At 34.5% G+C, this 17,738-nt stretch overlaps 1 protein-coding gene across 1 annotated transcript in view; it reads left to right on the top strand.

The window, feature by feature from the left end:
* The first annotated feature begins 406 nt into the window (after nucleotides 1–406).
* Nucleotides 407–17,738, top strand: part of LOC143239317 (V-set and immunoglobulin domain-containing protein 4-like) — a 32,060-nt gene continuing 14,728 nt past the window's right edge. Inside the window, exons 1-3 of the mRNA XM_076480276.1 lie at nucleotides 407–698; nucleotides 13,303–13,671; nucleotides 17,192–17,506. Coding sequence (XP_076336391.1) covers nucleotides 626–698; nucleotides 13,303–13,671; nucleotides 17,192–17,506 — 757 coding nt within the window. The 5' untranslated portion in view covers nucleotides 407–625. The remainder of the gene's footprint in view (nucleotides 699–13,302; nucleotides 13,672–17,191; nucleotides 17,507–17,738) is intronic.

Genomic DNA, 17,738 nt, shown 5'->3' with positions numbered 1-17,738 from the left:
TTTCTTTAATTTTTTACCAACTGTTACACGGTTTTATTATTTAGGAAGAGCATAAAATTTGATCACTTGTAAATAAGGACATTTCCATTGTCATCTAAATATCACTTTGAATTATTTATAAAACTTGAAATAGAAATGGATTCCAAGTTCAAGCCAATCAAAACACTGCACAACTGTAATTTATCTCATGAATACTTACTTGTATTTCCGAGATAAACACAACGTTTATTGTTACATTACCTATAATTTTACGTAATACACGACACTCTGTACCTATTCGATTTGCTCGGCTGATTGCCCATTAAATATGTAGGAAGTTTAATCAAAGAGTCGGTAGATGGCGCTGCTATAAAACAAAGTTTATGAAGTCTGCGTAATAATCGAAAACCTCCAATTTGTGGTGGAACTAAACAAGAACCAGAATCACTTGCTTTTCTGAGACGCGAGCGAAAGAACATATGACAGAAAATTCTTCCCTCTGACTGTTACAGAACGTCACTCAGGCGAACGCGAGGTAAACGCAGCCGTATGGCTGTGGACACTCTAAATAAGTTACGTTTCATCTGAGCGACGATGTAATCTTTCTTTTAAACTAAAGCTCGAGCATAATTGACTAATACCTAATATGAAGTTCTCACCTTACTGTTCTTTACTTACCGGATTCTTCTTCGGTTTGATTCTGTGGGAAAGGCTTACTGGTGAGTAAAAGACTTGTTTTTCGTGTTCACCATAAACAATTTTTTGATATTTTAGTTTGGAGTCAAATTTTCAATTTGGAAAACTGTTATTTAAAAATAAAATAAATTTCTAAAAGTGTTACAAAGAAAATGTTATCATGGTAGTGTTGGTTACTAAGTTTAAATCTATTATTTATTTTTTAATTATTAAGCATTTCAACTGATAATTCAGTATTTAATTAAAATGCGCACCTTTCTAAAAACTTTTCATAATTCACTGAAATTTTAAGCAAGAACAGAATGAGAACTCACTTATGATAGAATATATACTTTATCGACGTAAAGCTTGTTAATTATAACACGTAAGAAACCACAAATATGATATATCATTAGTCGTTTTATCGTTTTTATAACACTCAATTGAATAATTATGTTTTAAAGTAAATATGAAACGGTGAGTCTACTCAATCTTTACTCCTATACCGTTTAGTTTTATAAGTAGAATACACAGAAATTAATTCCTGATATGATGTTAAGATATCAAACTTAACGGAATAAGAACGCTACGACTTGTTACACTTGTGTTTACTGTTGTAGTTGCTACTTTCTACGACTTGTTACACTTGTGTTTACTGTTGTAGTTGCTACTTTCTACGACTTGTTACACTTGTGTTTACTGTTGTAGTTGCTACTTTCTACGACTTGTTACACTTGTGTTTACTGTTGTAGTTGTTACTTTCTACGACTTGTTACACTTGTGTTTACTGTTGTAGTTGCTACTTTCTACGACTTGTTACACTTGTGTTTACTGCTGTAGTTGTTACTTTCTACGACTTGTTACACTTGTGTTTACTGTTGTAGTTGCTGCTACTGAAAATCTGAAATTTACTTTTCATATTTTTCTATCGTTGTGTTGTGCGTGTTATAGAACTGATGATGTGTAGAATTCAACATTAAAGTTGTGTACAGATGTATTATATTACTGATGACTTGTGGGATTCAACATAAGTGTTGTTTGTAGGTGTAGAATTCAACATAAATGTTGTGCACGTGTGTTTCTTATTTATTTTATTGCGACTAAGTGTTAGCAGACCAATTACATCAGAAGGAAATTAATACAGAGAAACGAAGCAAGCAGATGTGGTGACTATACTTATAATGTATCTAAAGCATATTTTATAATAAAAACGTATGCATATTAATATATAGATTCAATGGTCTTTGTATGAAATCCCAAAAAGAAAAAGAAACATTCCCCTGTAAAATATACTTTTCCTTTCTACATATGAAAACACTACATCATCAATGTTTGTTACAAGAGAATGGAATATAGTAAAAACTCTCACTGATGTTTAGTCTCAGTAAACTGTCACAAGTAGACTTACTGCCAAGATTTTTGTAGAAGTAAAAAAATTTCTTTTTTGCACTAATTTCATAAGTGGCCCAAAACGAGAACACTAGAAAAGTGAACCATCACTTCCAGATTTAATTTGTCTGTTGAAATAAACATACACTATGGAGAATTTTCGTTTCGACAACAGAGTGTTGAACCATATTAGCGTAGCGAGTCAGACACTTTAGAGGTTTTGAATTTTTTTTCTCGAATAATATGTTTGCTTAATTATATGTATAATAGTAGTTTGTTCTGACAGTTTAAACCAAAATAATATGTAAAGAAAAAACGTTTAGAAGAAATCAGAACACAGTCTTTCTAACTCGCTATTTGGTTATTCTAATATGGATTAAAACAGTCAAGTGAATTGATAAAAAACACAGCTGAGTTATTTAAGACTACCTTTTTTAGAATATAATTATTTTCTTTGTTTTATTTGTCAAAATTTTATATATACATTTAGAAAACTGTTGCATTAATTTCACTTATTGAATTCTAACAGAACCCGGCCCGGCATGGCTAGGTGGGTTAAGGTGTTTGACTTGTAATATGAGGGTCGAGGGTTCAAATCCCCGACACACAAAACATGCTCGTCCTTTCAGCCGAGGAGGCGTTATAATGTGACGGTCAATCCTACTATTCGTTGGTAAAAAAGTAGCCCAAGAGTTGGCGGTGGGTGGTGATGACTAGCTTCTTTCCTTCTGGTCTTACACTGTTAAATTAGGGACGGTTAGCGCAGAAAGCCTTCGTGTAGCTTCGTGCGACATTCAAAACAATCTAACAGAACAGCGGATATCTCAACTAAGGTCACAGTAAATTAAAATAAAAAATAATAAGTTTTATATTATAATTTAGCATCAAAAAAGAAACCGAATAATCCAACCGCTTTCAAGAAATGCGATTTTCTTTGTCAGGGATAAATGGCAAAATAAACAAACGAAACTTATGAACACTAAGTTTTTTTTAAGTAACCATAATTAAATGTCATTGAGTTGCAGAGCAACCTTTATAAACGGGATAGACTTTAAGCCTGTAATTACTGAAACAACTCAAGATATTATATTAAATGTACTTTAATCTCTTACTAGAATAACGAACGAAGCTGAATCACGAAAGCCTATTTACTCAATCAGTTCTAGCTTTTTTCTATTTTACGTAATAAACATATTTTTCACAAGCATAATATTACTTTTGATGTTCTGTATTGAATCAGAACAACACATTATGTAGAATATAGAATAAATCGTCCAATTAGAAACCTACAACGTTTAGTCATACCTCATATAGAACTGGTAACCATAAGAAGGGAACTAATTTGAAAAACCTACAGTTTATGCCAAGTTTGACAAATATTTTCAGATATATGAAACAGATTTACCTAGTCAAACTTCATTGTCGTTAAAATGTGGACGACACCAGTGCTTCGATTATCGGCGGTTTTTTACAATTCTAGACAACAACTTACATGTTTTGGAAAAATTGTCACTTGGAAATTAATTTCGGTTGTAAATGTTCAGGTGTTGCATAATGTATGGAGTTTGCGTGAAGAATCTGGCGTGGGCTCAAATCGTAAGTCGGCTGGTTCAAGCCTAGTCTTGCTTCTTTCATTGCCAACTGTAGAGAAAGGAATACAAAATATCTGTAACTTAGTTACCTTTATTTGACTAGTGGTTAAAAACACAAAGAGTACACATTTAGATTTATTAAATATTTTACTCAACTATAGTTGTCGTCCACTGTTCTATGCTGCACAGAGGGGGGGATCCTTTAACCACAGATGCGCTTTTAAGTTGTGTTATAATGTTGCACAATTACGTGTTGTTTTCCTCTCTACAGGCAATTTGCTGCTTTCAGTCTGCCTGTTTTAACAGAGACTTTTCAATAATAATCCCGAAACATGGATTTGCGCTTCAGTCTGCCTGTTTTAACAGAGACTTTTGAATAATAATCCCGAAACATGGATTTGCGCTTCAGTCTGTCTGTTTTAACAGAGACTTTTCAATAATAATCCCGAAACATGGATTTGCGCTTCAGTCTGCCTGTTTTAACAGAGACTTTTCAATAATAATCCCGAAACATGGATTTGCGCTTCAGTCTGCCTGTTTTAACGGAGACTTTTCAATAATAATCCCGAAACATGGATTTGCGCTTCAGTCTGCCTGTTTTAACAGAGACTTTTCAATAATAATCCCGAAACATGGATTTGCGCTTCAGTCTGCCTGTTTTAACAGAGACTTTTCAATAATAATCCCGAAACATGGATTTGCGCTTCAGTCTGCCTGTTTTAACAGAGACTTTTCAATAATAATCCCGAAACATGGATTTGCGCTTCAGTCTGCCTGTTTTAACAGAGACTTTTCAATAATAATCCCGAAACATGGATTTGCGCTACGTTTTGGCTTATTTTTCACAGCCGCTAATGGGGTGCGAATACATTTCTTTGTCAATAGCAGAATAAATTCTGAAATTTAGGAGATATTTACGCCTATGATAGCAATTAAATTGAACTAAAACGGGAACTAGTACTCAAAAGAGGAAGAATTATAAGATAACAGGTGGAACTGGACTCATATAACTCACGAAATTCGGAAAACTCTGGACTGACCGACTGACACTTGGCTTTTATGACTATGGTGACTGTGTTGGCTTTTATAATTTCTCAATGACAGTAAAAAGATTAAAACAAGGAGCTTAAATATATCGAAAAATTGCATTTATATTAAACAATGGGCTAACTATTGAGATATACTAGTGCCTGTATTAGCCGCAATTTTTTCCTTTCTCTGGACCAGCGCGGATAACAGAAGCACCAGTATATATTTATTTACTTTCAAAGCGACGAGTGCACGCTAACGATCATATGGTATCAACAATCACTTGATAGTATTGCCCGAACTAACTGCCTTTGGTCCCGCATGAGTCTAAACAATCGCACTGATTGGTTAAATTGAGAGAAAGAAGAAAAACAAAATAGTGCGAAATAAGTAACATGTTGTGGAATCGCAGCGCTTCATTCCTGAAAAAAAACAACACGTAGAAGTGCTGAATCCACCATTAAAAAATCGATTTAGGACTCAAAGAACGCAAAAATAGTTCCAGGTTTTCAAGAATCCAGAGCTGTGCTAGATTCGAGTTCTATCTAGCTCAGCCCTACGCCCCAGTAAAATGGAATAAAATACTAGACGCAACGATAAAATCATTAGTCGCCAGGATTTATCGGGACCCGGTCCCCGTGACTATTCAATCGAATAGTGTGATTGAGTATGACAGTTATATATTACAACACAATTAATAGTGTAGAGTGTGTTAAGCGAATCGAACATTTGAACTGCTGACCCACAGCCAATAACAACACTGTAATAACAACTTCTTATAAGTAGTTATGGCCTGGCATGGCCAAGCGCATAAGTATGACAGTTATATATTACAACACAATTAATAGTGTAGAGTGTGTTAAGCGAATCGAACATTTGAACCAATAACAACACTGTAATAATAACACTGTAATAACAACTTCTTATAAGTAGTTATGGCCTGGCATGGCCAAGCGCATAAGGCGTGCGACTCGTAATTCGCGGGTTCGCGCCCGCGTCGCGCCAAACATGCTGGCCCACCCAGCCGCGGGGGCGTTATAATATGACGGTCAATACCACTATTCGTTGGTAAAAGAGTTGCCCAAGAGTTGGCGGTGGGTGGTGATGACTAGGTGCCTTCCCTCTAGTCTTACACTGCTAAATTAGGGACGGCTAGCGCAGATAGCCCTCGTGTAGCTTTGAGCGAAATTCAAAAAACACAAAACTGTAATGAGTGACACATTTTTTTATTTCCTTTTGTCAATTATTTTTGTACGAAAAAAACTTAAGCAATATTATACTTAACAGTGAATCTAGCTGTGTAAAAACACGATGGAACATGAAATCACAACCTCCCCCCCCCGCATCTCTTCCTCTGTGAGACACACGTCAAGATCTCTCGTGTGTAACGAATCAGTTTATTTAATGGAAATTTACGATCAATATAATACAACCTTTGTTTCATGTCTTCGTGCCTAATTAGCAGTAACGACAATACTGTTGTCAGCATGCTTTGGGCGACGTACTTTTTCTCTGCAGGAAGCTTGAAAGCCCTCGTGTTAATTAATTAATTTTGAGACAAACATTACTAAATGCTCAATATCACTGCATTTGAATTTGAAACAAAATATTGCTATCGTGACAAGAAACGTTTTTCTATTCTGCCACAGACACAAAATTAATAAGTCCTTAAAATAATCACTGTTTCTGTTCACTGAAGCAAAAATCGATATTTGAGTGACTAGTGGTAATAAAGCAACAAACACAATACAGGAGGACGAGTGAGGGTCATTTTAAAACATGAGGAAACAGGAGGGTGGTGTTTAACATGTGAGGGAATTTGTCAACTGGAAAACACTTCCAAAATACAACCTTATAATGATGTAAGGAAACCATCAAATATCTTAATATAAGTGTTTTGGTTATTATTTTTAGGGTCTACGCAACTTCAGATGTCTCAGCATAAGATAGTGTTTGAGTCACTGTTTTTGGAGAGTGGACTTACTAAAGAATAAACTTATTTCAGTGATAGTAAGTCTTAACAGTCAGTGTTATGTCAGTTAACATAATATCTTCAAATATTCTCTATGAATGAACATTAGTATACAATAACATTTAATGAATGTCAATAACATGAATACTTATTTCGATTTGGCGAAAACACATTTTCGGTTTTTTAAATGACCACATACGATACTAAAAATATTTAAAGTAACTTTGCCTGCATTTATAAATATTTCAGTTTGTTTCGCGAGTATTTAAAGCCAGTTTAGGACAACAACAAGTGTTTGTGGTCGATTCTTGACATGTTTGTCATATTCTTCTTGATTTTTAGAAGAAATGCGTTTCGTATCAAGTATTATAACCCAGTTTAATAACAACTACCATAATGACAAGTTGTTTGGTTTTTTCTTGGTTTGTTTCGCAGTAAGGTTGAGAGTAGCCCAGAGTTAGCATGCTGGACTACAGATCTGCGGGTCGATCATTCGTGTCTTATTATCGCAAAATTATAATAATAAATTTGTTTATTTGTAATTTAGCACAAGTTATATAAAGGATTATTTGTGTTCTGCCAGCCACGGATTTTGAAACCCGGTTTCTAACGTTCTAAGTATGCAGATGTACTGCTGTTCCACTGGAGAGGAGGGGGCAAAAGAATAAAACTCGCTCCATACTTTGGAGCTTTGGGTTTTCTGTAATAGTGACGATTTATATCTTATTATTTTATCAGACAGAAGTTATCCTAAAGTTGGTAGTGGGTGCTGTTGGCTAGCTGGTTGATCAATTTAAAATTAGGGACGACTGGAGCATATAGTTCTTGAATAACTTTGGGCGAATATCAGAAAACAAACAAAGAAAAGTTTTCGTAAAAAGAAAACGCGATAAGAACAAAAAAGAACGTGCTCGGTTGTGCAAAACATATCATTTAAAAAAATCCGTAAAACTAGGTAACACGTGTTTTTTCATTGCAAAGCCACATCGAGCTGTCTGCTGAGCCCATCGAGGAGAATCGAACCTCTGATTTTAGCGTTACAAATCCGTAGACATACCGCTGTACTAGCAGGGGGCAGTAATCAGGGACGTTTTACATAATTTCATGTTTTAGAGAAAACATTTTAAGAGAACTTATTAAAAACAATACTTTCTGTAATTTTAGGCAGATGTTGGACATATTTCGTTTTTTAATGAGATTCCTTAACACAGTTTCAAACCATGGATGATCTTAAATGTTCATGGTAGTAAGCTTATTTGTTTGTTTGTTTTTTGAGTTTCGCACGAAGCTACACGAGGGTTATCTGCGCTAGCCGTCTAATTTAGCAGTGTAAGACTAGAGGGAAGCCAGCTAGTCATCACCACCCACACCAACTCTTGGGCAACTATTTTACCAACGAATGGTGGGATTGACAGTCACTTTTTAACGCCTCCACCGTTGAAAGGGCGAGCATGTTTGGCATGCTGGGAATTTGAACCCGCGACCCTCAGATTATGAGTCGAGCACCTAACCATCTGACCATGCCGGACCTAACTAATATGCTATCAATACTTTTCGATAGTTCAATGGATTTCATATATTGTATATACAAAGCGTATAATATTGATTTATCCGTAATACATAACAAAATGTACATTGTGAAGTCATGTTATCTGTTACAGACGACGAACCGTACGCCTAAAACCATATCAGTCATTACAACAAATCATAAACCTTAGAATCAGATCATCCATGAAGTCATATTATACATCAAAACCAACAAATCATAAACCTTAAAGTCATATTATATATTATAAACAACAAATCATATACCTTAGCCATATTATACATTATAACTAACAAATAATAAACCTTAAAGTCATATTATACATTATAACTAACAAATCATAAACCTCAAGTCATATTATAGATTATAACCAACAAATAATAAACCTTAAAATCATGTTATACATTACAACTAACAAATCATATCCCTTAAAGTCATATATATTATAACCAACAAATCATAAATCTTAAAATCATATGATATATTATAAACAACAAATCATAAACCTTAAAGTCATATTGTACATCATAACCAACAAATCATAAACGTTAAAATCATTATTTCTCACATACAATAAACTGTAAAACCAAGATTATGCATAACAGTCACAAATATTAATGTCATATTATCTGTCATACCTAATAAATCATAAACCTTAAAGTCTTATTGTACGTCATAGACAATAAACTATAAAACCGTATGCTCTAAGGTCATGCTATACATCAACGACAACAAAGACAACAAGGTATACTGCAAAAATAACTTCATCTATCATACACAGCAAACCCAAATATCATGAAAATAAAAGTTTTTTTTTTTTAAATTACGAACATACACTATTGCTAATTGAACTTTCACACAATCCATAAAAAAAAATGTACATATATATATCAACTAGAAACATGTAAACCCGGGTTTGAATTTGGAGTAACAAAATATTATAACAAAGAATATTTCAGTAAATATAATTTGTCCTGAAGAAGAAAGGCCCACCCTTCGAAAGCGCTCGGGTTATAGGATTTCAGTTTAATTTACTAAATACAGACATATTCTTCCGATGGCATTGCTATTGGTTTTTATATTTGTTATTTCGTGACAATTCTTATAGGTCGTTGTACTCTGAGGGTGATTAATCTATGTTTTAGATGCTTCCTTCTGTTAATGTTCTGGATTTCGAACCAAGCGAGCTAGGTTAGAATCTGTGCGACACCTCTAAATATTCCCCGTATTTTAAACTGTGGGTGCATTATAAGAGTGACATTCAATTTCTTAGCATGTAAGGTGGGTGCTGCTGGGTGGTTAGCTTTAATCTGATCAATGGCTTAAAATTATAGGCGATGGCAGATAACTTTAATAGCTTTGGAATAAATTCTTAACAAAAACAAAATTATTTTGAAATAGAAAGAAAATGTTTCACATTCTGGGTGAAATGATTACTATAAAAGTATATTACACGCTTTTGTGATCATTAAGAGTTTGATTGAATATCGTCATCACGATATGAAGTGGTACTATACGAAGTGCTCTGCCCGTCAAGGGTACCGAAAGCCGATTGTAGTGTTATAAACCTTCAGACTTACAGTAGAGCCAGTGTGGAGCGAAGGTGTTAAAACTTTCAGACTTACAGTAGAGCCAGTGAGGAGTGAAAGTGTTATGAACCTTCAGACTTACCGTAGAGCCAGAGAATTTGTCTTGCAAAGACCGCAATGACATCAAAACGGTTATTTATGCTATATAAAATATTTTTTTCTTCATTTGTAACGAATATATAACTTAATGACTTTCAATAAGAGTTTGTAAAACAGCGTCTGTAGAACCACTAAGTGACTAACGTTCCCTTTGTATTACAGAATTATGATAGCCAGAAGACAAGTTCCATGGTGGCTATACAAGCATATTAGCAGATTTGTTTGTTTTAAGTTAAGCCCAAATCTACACAATAGGCTAACTGTTTTCTTCCAACCATAGGCATCAAAACCCGGTTTCTAGCATTGTGAGGTTGCTGACAATTATGACAAACGCCATTGAGTGGCGTTTTGTAAATTAAAATACAAAATGACAGTGGACAAAAGACACAGTAAGACTCCAAAGAAACACAAAGAAATATATGTAAGATAATACAAACTACCAAATCATCTACACGTCACCAGAGTTTAACATGCTAATCATATTTATTTTTTGTTTCCACTTACCTTTTATTCTTCTAACTCCAATGAAGAGTCATTTAGCCCATCCTAACTAGGCTCACCTAAGGATATGGATTACTCAAAAGGAACCAAGCTTCCCATACATAAACTATAATATCATCGGTCCCACATAGTTGATAAAAAAACTGTTACAATTTGTTTCATGTTAGGACTTTTATTGTTTACCAAGATTTCTATGTACGTATATATACTGCCTTGTACCTGTTCAGTGGCTCGACGGTAAATATGAAGTTTTATAGCGCTAAAAACCAAGTTTCGATACCCGTTGTGGGCATAGCACAGATAGCGCATCGTGTAGCTTTGTGCTTAACTGATAATAAACAATTGAACAAATAAATGTTTTCTTTTCTTCACAATGTTTCTGTCTCCTTTGTCTTTTACATGATGTCATGAATAACCGACTTTATTGTTAATAGAAGAAATGAAAAGTACAAACATGCATAATACAAAAACAACAACATAATTATCGTATTTTGCCAATGGATCAGATGAAAATTCCAACAACCCAAGTGCTTTCCTTCATCAGGAATAAATGGTTTAATTTTTTTTCTTTTGTTGATCCTGCGAGCTTCTGAATATAGTCTTGAGAGAATAGTACACAAGTAACCACTTTTTTGCCCACTGGTCACTTAGCTGCCAGTTGCTTTTTCGTTTCATTAATGCAACTGGTCGTGCTTGACCACTGGTGATTTTAGTCAGACGATTTAACTTACGTTACATCTCCAAAACGTTTTTGTGGACACCCGATCATTATACCCATATGCTTGTTGAACATCTCGTTCCAAAACCATGGACATGAATATGGAGTTGGTCTTCCCCCTTTATTGGTATAACAGCCTCCACTCTTCTGGGAAGGCTTTTCACTAGATTTTGGAACATGGCTGTAGGGATTCGCTCGTATTCATTCACAAGATCATTAGTGAGGTCGGGCACTGATGTCGGGCGAGAAGGCCTGGCTCGCAGTCGGCATTTCAATTCATTCCAAAGGTGTTCGATGGGGTTGAGGCAAGGTTCCGTGCAGGCCAGCCAAGTTCTTTCCCACCGACCTTGGCAGACCATGTCTTTATGGATCTCGCTTTGTGCACGGGGGCATTGTCATGCTGAAATAAAAAAGGGACTTTCTCAAACTGTCGCCAGAAAGTTGGAAGCACACAATACTCTGGAATATCATTGTATACTGTAGCATTAAGATTTCTTTTCACTGGAACTAAAGAGCCTAGCCCAAACCATGAAAAACAGCCCCAGACCATTATTCCTCCTCCACAAAACTTTACAGTTAGCACTATGCATTCAGGCAGGTAGCGTTCTTCTGGCATCCGACAAACCTAGATTCGTCCGTCAGACTACCAGATAGTGAAGCGTGATTCTTCACTCCAGAAAACGCGTTTTCGCTGCTCCAGAGCTCAATGGCGGCGTGCTTTACATCACTCCAGCCGGCGTTTGCCATTGCGCATGGTAATCTTAGGCCTGTGTCCGGCCATGGAAACTCATTTCATGAAGCTCCCGACGAACAGTTCTTGTGCTGTCGTTGCTTCCAGAGGCAGTTAGGAACTCGGTAGTGAGTGTTGCAACTATGGACAGACGATTTTTACGCGCTACGAGCTTCAGCACTCGGCAGTCCAGATTCTGAGAGCTTGTGTGATCTACCGCTTCGTAGCTGAGATGTTGTTGCTCCTAGACGTTTACACTTCACAATAACAGCACTTACAGTTGACCGGGGCAGCTAAAGCAGAACAAACATTTGAAGAACTGACTTGTTGGAAAGGTGGGATCCTATGACAGTACCACGTTGAAAGTCACTGAGCTCTTCAGTGCGACCAATTCTACTGCTATTGTTTGTCTGTGGAGACTGTATGGCTGTATGCTTGATTTTACGCACCTGTCAGCAATGGGTATGGCTGAAATAGCTGAACCCACTAATTAGAAGGAGTGTCCACATACTTTTGGCCATCTAATGTTTTAAAACTACGGTATTTACCTACTAAGCTATAAATGGCCGTCTTCACTCAAGCAGCATTAAGATTCTGAAAATGGTTAATTGTTTGAATATGATGCACTATCAGTGGAGGGTTCATGTTTACTTGTACACGGAGGACCTGAAATCGTGTCTTTACTGGACATGAGAAATAATATTACTTCAACTTACTGTATACTTCAGCTATACCCATACCTATTGATAACATCTGTAAAAATTTCCAAATTTGCAGAATTTCCTTAATTTTTTTTTCTAATGAGTTTCCTCAAAATATTTTCTGTTAAAATGTGGACACTTCTTTAATTGTATTGCCTGTAATTTTTTTCCTTAGTTTAAATATAATATCATTTAGTACTCAATATTACATACAGGTTTAGTTTTAATGTATCTTCAAGTGTTTACGAAAGGTCGTGTTGTCGAAAGCGAAGTTAACAAAAGTAAGATAGGTTTTCTATTCAGGTTTAAACCTGTAAACAGAGTATTTGTCATTAGATTTATATCTTCTTCTCAGATTCCAGATGATTAAAGGTAAAGCTTATGATACAGTTAAAGTATCTAAATTTAGGAAAAACTATATATTTACTCATATCCCTAGTTTAGAAAATGTTAGTCCACATATAATACACAAAAACATATTAAATATGATATTTTCCTTAAAAAAAAATAACTTATTTAAGTTTGAAATTAATATGAAACTTTTACACGTAAAGTAATAATTGCAAAACTCTGAATTTTAAAGGTAACGTTGTTACATTTTAATAAGAACTACCAATTATTATGTTCAAAAGTGTTACTTTAATTCTTACAGAAATAAATTGTAGTTTTCATAGTTATTCTTCTGCAAAAATGTAATAGGGAATGACAATTTGTCATCAGATTGTATTTTTATCAGGTACTTCTTCAGAAGTAGCTGTTCATTCCGTTCATCTTTCTCATAGGAATAGCATCACTCCGGATTACACACCTCTCCGTTCCCCCTTGGATTGAAAGCGGAAGCAAAGAGTCAGTAGTTTTAGATTGTGAGTATGATCTTACAGAAAAAGATAAATCACTAGTCGTTAAATGGTTCCTGAATAACGACCCTGAACCTATTTACCAGTGGATTCCTGAGTTGAAGAGTAGACACTTTTCCTACCGCTTAGAAGGCAGAGTCAGCCTGAACTACACAGTGTTTCCGTCCGATGAATACACCAAATACAGAGCTATAAAGATTTTCAGGCCTACAATAGATCTGAGCGGTTTGTACACATGTACGGTCGGATCGCTGTCAGGAACAGACTCGAAAGATAAACAGATGATAGTATATTGTAAGTAAATTCGATTAAGAACCATACCTGAAAAACTTTTTATTTCAAACAATAAAATATCGTTAACTTACAACAGTTAATTATCAGTTTAGTGTGTTATTTCATTTTCACTTAAAAAGTGTGACCTTTAACGGTTTGCAGGCATTTTTGTTGTTGTTATTATGACTTAACTTCAACCTGTTCTTCACATATTTTTACAAAGACGAAAATAATAAATGCATCTCTTAACTTTTCAATGAAATATTCGTTACAAATCCACAAATAAAACAAACGATACGTAAATACATTTTATTCCCGGTATTATAACTGAACCAGTTTCGTAGCTCCTGAGCTACTATTCAGTGTTACTTAAAAAACATCATAAAAACTTTAAAAATATATCCGCTATATTTCCTTTAAACTATGTATAAAACGTCTTACAACACAAACACGCGTATATATCCTTTAGGATGGTGTTTCTTACAGTGGCCGTGACAATATATTTATCATCCAATATACGCTCTAAATTTTTTACATCACCTTAAAATAAAAAAAGCTTTTAAACGAACAGTGAAATTCTTTCGTAAAATTTTGCAGTACAAAATCAAAACGAAGAAAAATTGAAAATTACGCACTTGTAAGGTTTTATCATTTTTCCTAACACGTTCACGAAAATATCTACAAAGCTTCTAGTAAAGAATTTATCCTTCAATGGCTCGTGTTTTTTGAAATTGGAACCTTTTTTATTACTTTTTTTCTGAGGAACTATCGTAATATCCATTGTAACTTGGAGGCGCGCAACCGAATCCCATCTTGTTGAAATATTTAGTGGAGCTTGTAAGTATTCCTTTACTCTATTTTAGTAAACTGGCAAAATTGATAAATTATTTCATTTTCGCCCTTTTGTCTTTACAATGAGGAACAACGGGATAGTACTAAATGGATAGGAGATAGAAGTTAACGGCACGGCGGCAGAGGTTAGCGACCATTGTTTAACGCAAATTGGACTAAAGGTCCTCAGTAGCGCATATGTTAATTTGTTGTACTTGGCCGCCTGTGGATTCTAATTTCAGTCATTAGTCTAATGTTGTAGTCTGTTGTACTTGACATTCTGTGATTTCTCATTTTGGTCCTAATATTTTAGCTTGTTGTACTTGACTTCCTGTGGATTCTAAATTTGGTCCTCAGTCTAATATTTTAATTTGTTGTACTTAGCATTCTGTGATTTATGATTTTGGTTCTAATACTGTAATTAGTCGTAGTTTCAGTTTGTGAATTCTAATTTTGTTCTTAATCTTTTAATGTGTTGTACTTAGAATTCTGTAAATTCTAACTTTTGTCTTTACTTTAATGTTTTAATTTTTTTTCTTTGGTAAACGGAGTATTTCCGTTATCTGTAACCTCTTCCTTGGTTTATAGAAAGCTTCTTAAAAGACTTAAGTGATATGAGATATTATTTTCTGACACTTGTGTAAATAAAATGTTTAATCAGGCCTTGAAAGGGTGAAAAAAGCTTACAGTTTTGTAAAACAAAATCCAGATTCAATTATATATGTAAAAATGGCTGGTATGGGTAGAGAAAACACTTTGTAGACGTTGTTTGCTCCTCTTTATAGTGCTTTCTCCACCCCTACCAGCCGTTTTTACATATATAATTTTCTCTACATGTGGTTTTTCTCGTCATCACAGAAAATCCCGATTCACAAGTCACTTAGAGAGATAAAATATAATTGTCTTTTGCTCTCCTTTTGTGTTCGGCTACCATATTACTTACTATAAATATATGTAGATATATATACTTTCATGTAACAAAACACAAAAATACTATACTATTCTGTTTTCTTCTCTTCTTTAATTTACTTAAAGGCCACTGTTCAGGAAATAGCGTTACAGAGAATCTATAATGAAAAAATAGAAATACTGTTTTTCAACTAACATAAATAAACTAAATTAAATATATATTTCTAGTGCTTTGTTATTCGTATACAGTGGTTGAATTTATCTGTGATTTGGTTTTGTATATATATATATGTATAAAGATATACGCGCATTTTCTTTTGGTTAATATACTAATGAAGTCCAACACATTTATTGTCTAATATAAAGTTCATAATTAAGCACATTTAAGTATTTTTGAAAATACTGTAATTACTTATTTTGAAAAAAGCCAGAAATTAACCCAGTTTATCTTTTTTATGTTGAATACACAAACCGTTTCCTTTTGGTATGGCCAAATAGTTAAAGCACTCGACTCATAGTCCGAGGGTCGCGGGTTCGAAAGCTTGTCACACCAAACATGTTGGCCCTTTCAGCCGTGGGGACGTTATAATTCTACGGTCAATCCCACTATTCGTTAATAAAAGAGTAGCTCAAGAGTTGACGGTGGGTGGTAATGACTAACTGTCTTCTTTCTACTCTTCACTGCTAAATTAGGGACGGCTAGAGCAGATAGCCCTCGTGTAGCTTTGTTCAAAATTCAAGAACAAATAAACAAACCTTTTGGTATTCTGTCTCATTTATAGTTACTCCTCTGCCATACATCTTGAAGATTATGTAATAATTGAAATTTCTTTTAAAAATTTGTGTTTCAGTATGATTATTTTTTTCTGAAAGTTATAATTATCATGTTTAGAATTGGATAATTTTAAGCGGCCAGACCTACATTACAAAACAACACGTCCAGTGATATTTCTTCTCGTCATCAGAGGATCTGAAAATTACCTGATTAGCTGAAGCATAGCGTACACTCATACTGTAATAATTATTATTTGAAAGCTGGCCAGTTCTTTAATGCAATTGAGTTTGATTTCACCTGGCTGTTGATGAAAGTGCTCTAATTGTAAGACATTTAACAAGAGGAATTTCATACCTATAATGAAAGACATTTACTCTGTATGTGTAAATATACCGTTAATTTAATTACCTCATTGTTTAGTCACTAACTAGAGCAAACTTAAGATATTAACAATAGAAAGATTAAAAGAAATAAAAAACTTTTCTAATGATTAATGAAGACAATATTTGGCAACAGAAAGAATCACTACAATAATAACTGTATACACACGTCTCTACTAGTACTAAATCATTCATTGAAGAAATACTCTCGAAACTGTCCAACTTATTATTTTGTGAACAATGATAATTAAACTGATAGTTATTTATTTTAGTAATAAAAACGGTGTCCTCCCGTCACTTAGAATACTGGTCTTGACAGTTAATCAACCTTATAAGCTCTTCGCAGCAAATACCTCGTGCGATTCACATTTTTATTGACTGAGAGCAGACTCATTGTTGTCTACATTGTGCTGTTATTACCAGTCATTTCATTAGTATTGTGTATATTAAGAAAATAATTCATTACTTATTTTCATTCAATACAAAATAATTGTTATCATTTTGGATTTTATTGATAAATGAGTTAGTTTCCAGCGTAAAAAGAATTATTATGTAATGAACGTCTAAGTTTTTGCTGTTATGTTGTTATGAGTTTCTACAAATGCTGTTTAAGAATAGTTAAAACGTTTAAACATTAATTTTACAGCTCCCCCAACCGTCTTCATGCTTAACTACACGTACATATCAAGTGACAAGGAGCGCTTGCGATGCCAAGCTGAAGGTGTATTTCCACTTCCTCACTTAGTCTTGTACGAGATGACAAGTCACTCTAGGTCTCGTCAGCTGACAACTAATTTGTTTGAAAATGAGCTGCTGGACCTTACGGGTGCCTACATCGTGGAAGTTTCGAAGGACCTCACCATGGAAGAATTAGAAGGAGATGAGCCCCGGGTTTTTAAGTGTGTACTTACTATACCTGGTACTGAGTACCTAGCAGAAAGGTCTGTGGTTTATTATCCAGGTGAGAACTAATATAATCATTATTTCCGAAAAATAATTGGGTACTTACTTTAATTTTGAAAATACGTGAGAAATGTAAGAAATGTCTCACTATGTTTTTAAAATAACACAACTATATTGCGAATCTATGAACACAATTTCGAGTTTCTCTATCGTGGATAACTAAATGTAGAAAAAGTTAATCTAATCCATCTTGTCGTTAACAGATACTTATTACTGTCCCCTCTGGTAGC

This window comes from Tachypleus tridentatus, chromosome 13 (genome assembly GCF_004210375.1).
Source record: "Tachypleus tridentatus isolate NWPU-2018 chromosome 13, ASM421037v1, whole genome shotgun sequence".
In the NCBI taxonomy this organism is placed as follows: Eukaryota; Metazoa; Arthropoda; class Merostomata; order Xiphosura; family Limulidae; genus Tachypleus; species Tachypleus tridentatus.
The sequence above is the reverse complement of the archived record's forward strand: the minus strand, read 5'-3'. Positions and strand labels throughout refer to the sequence as shown.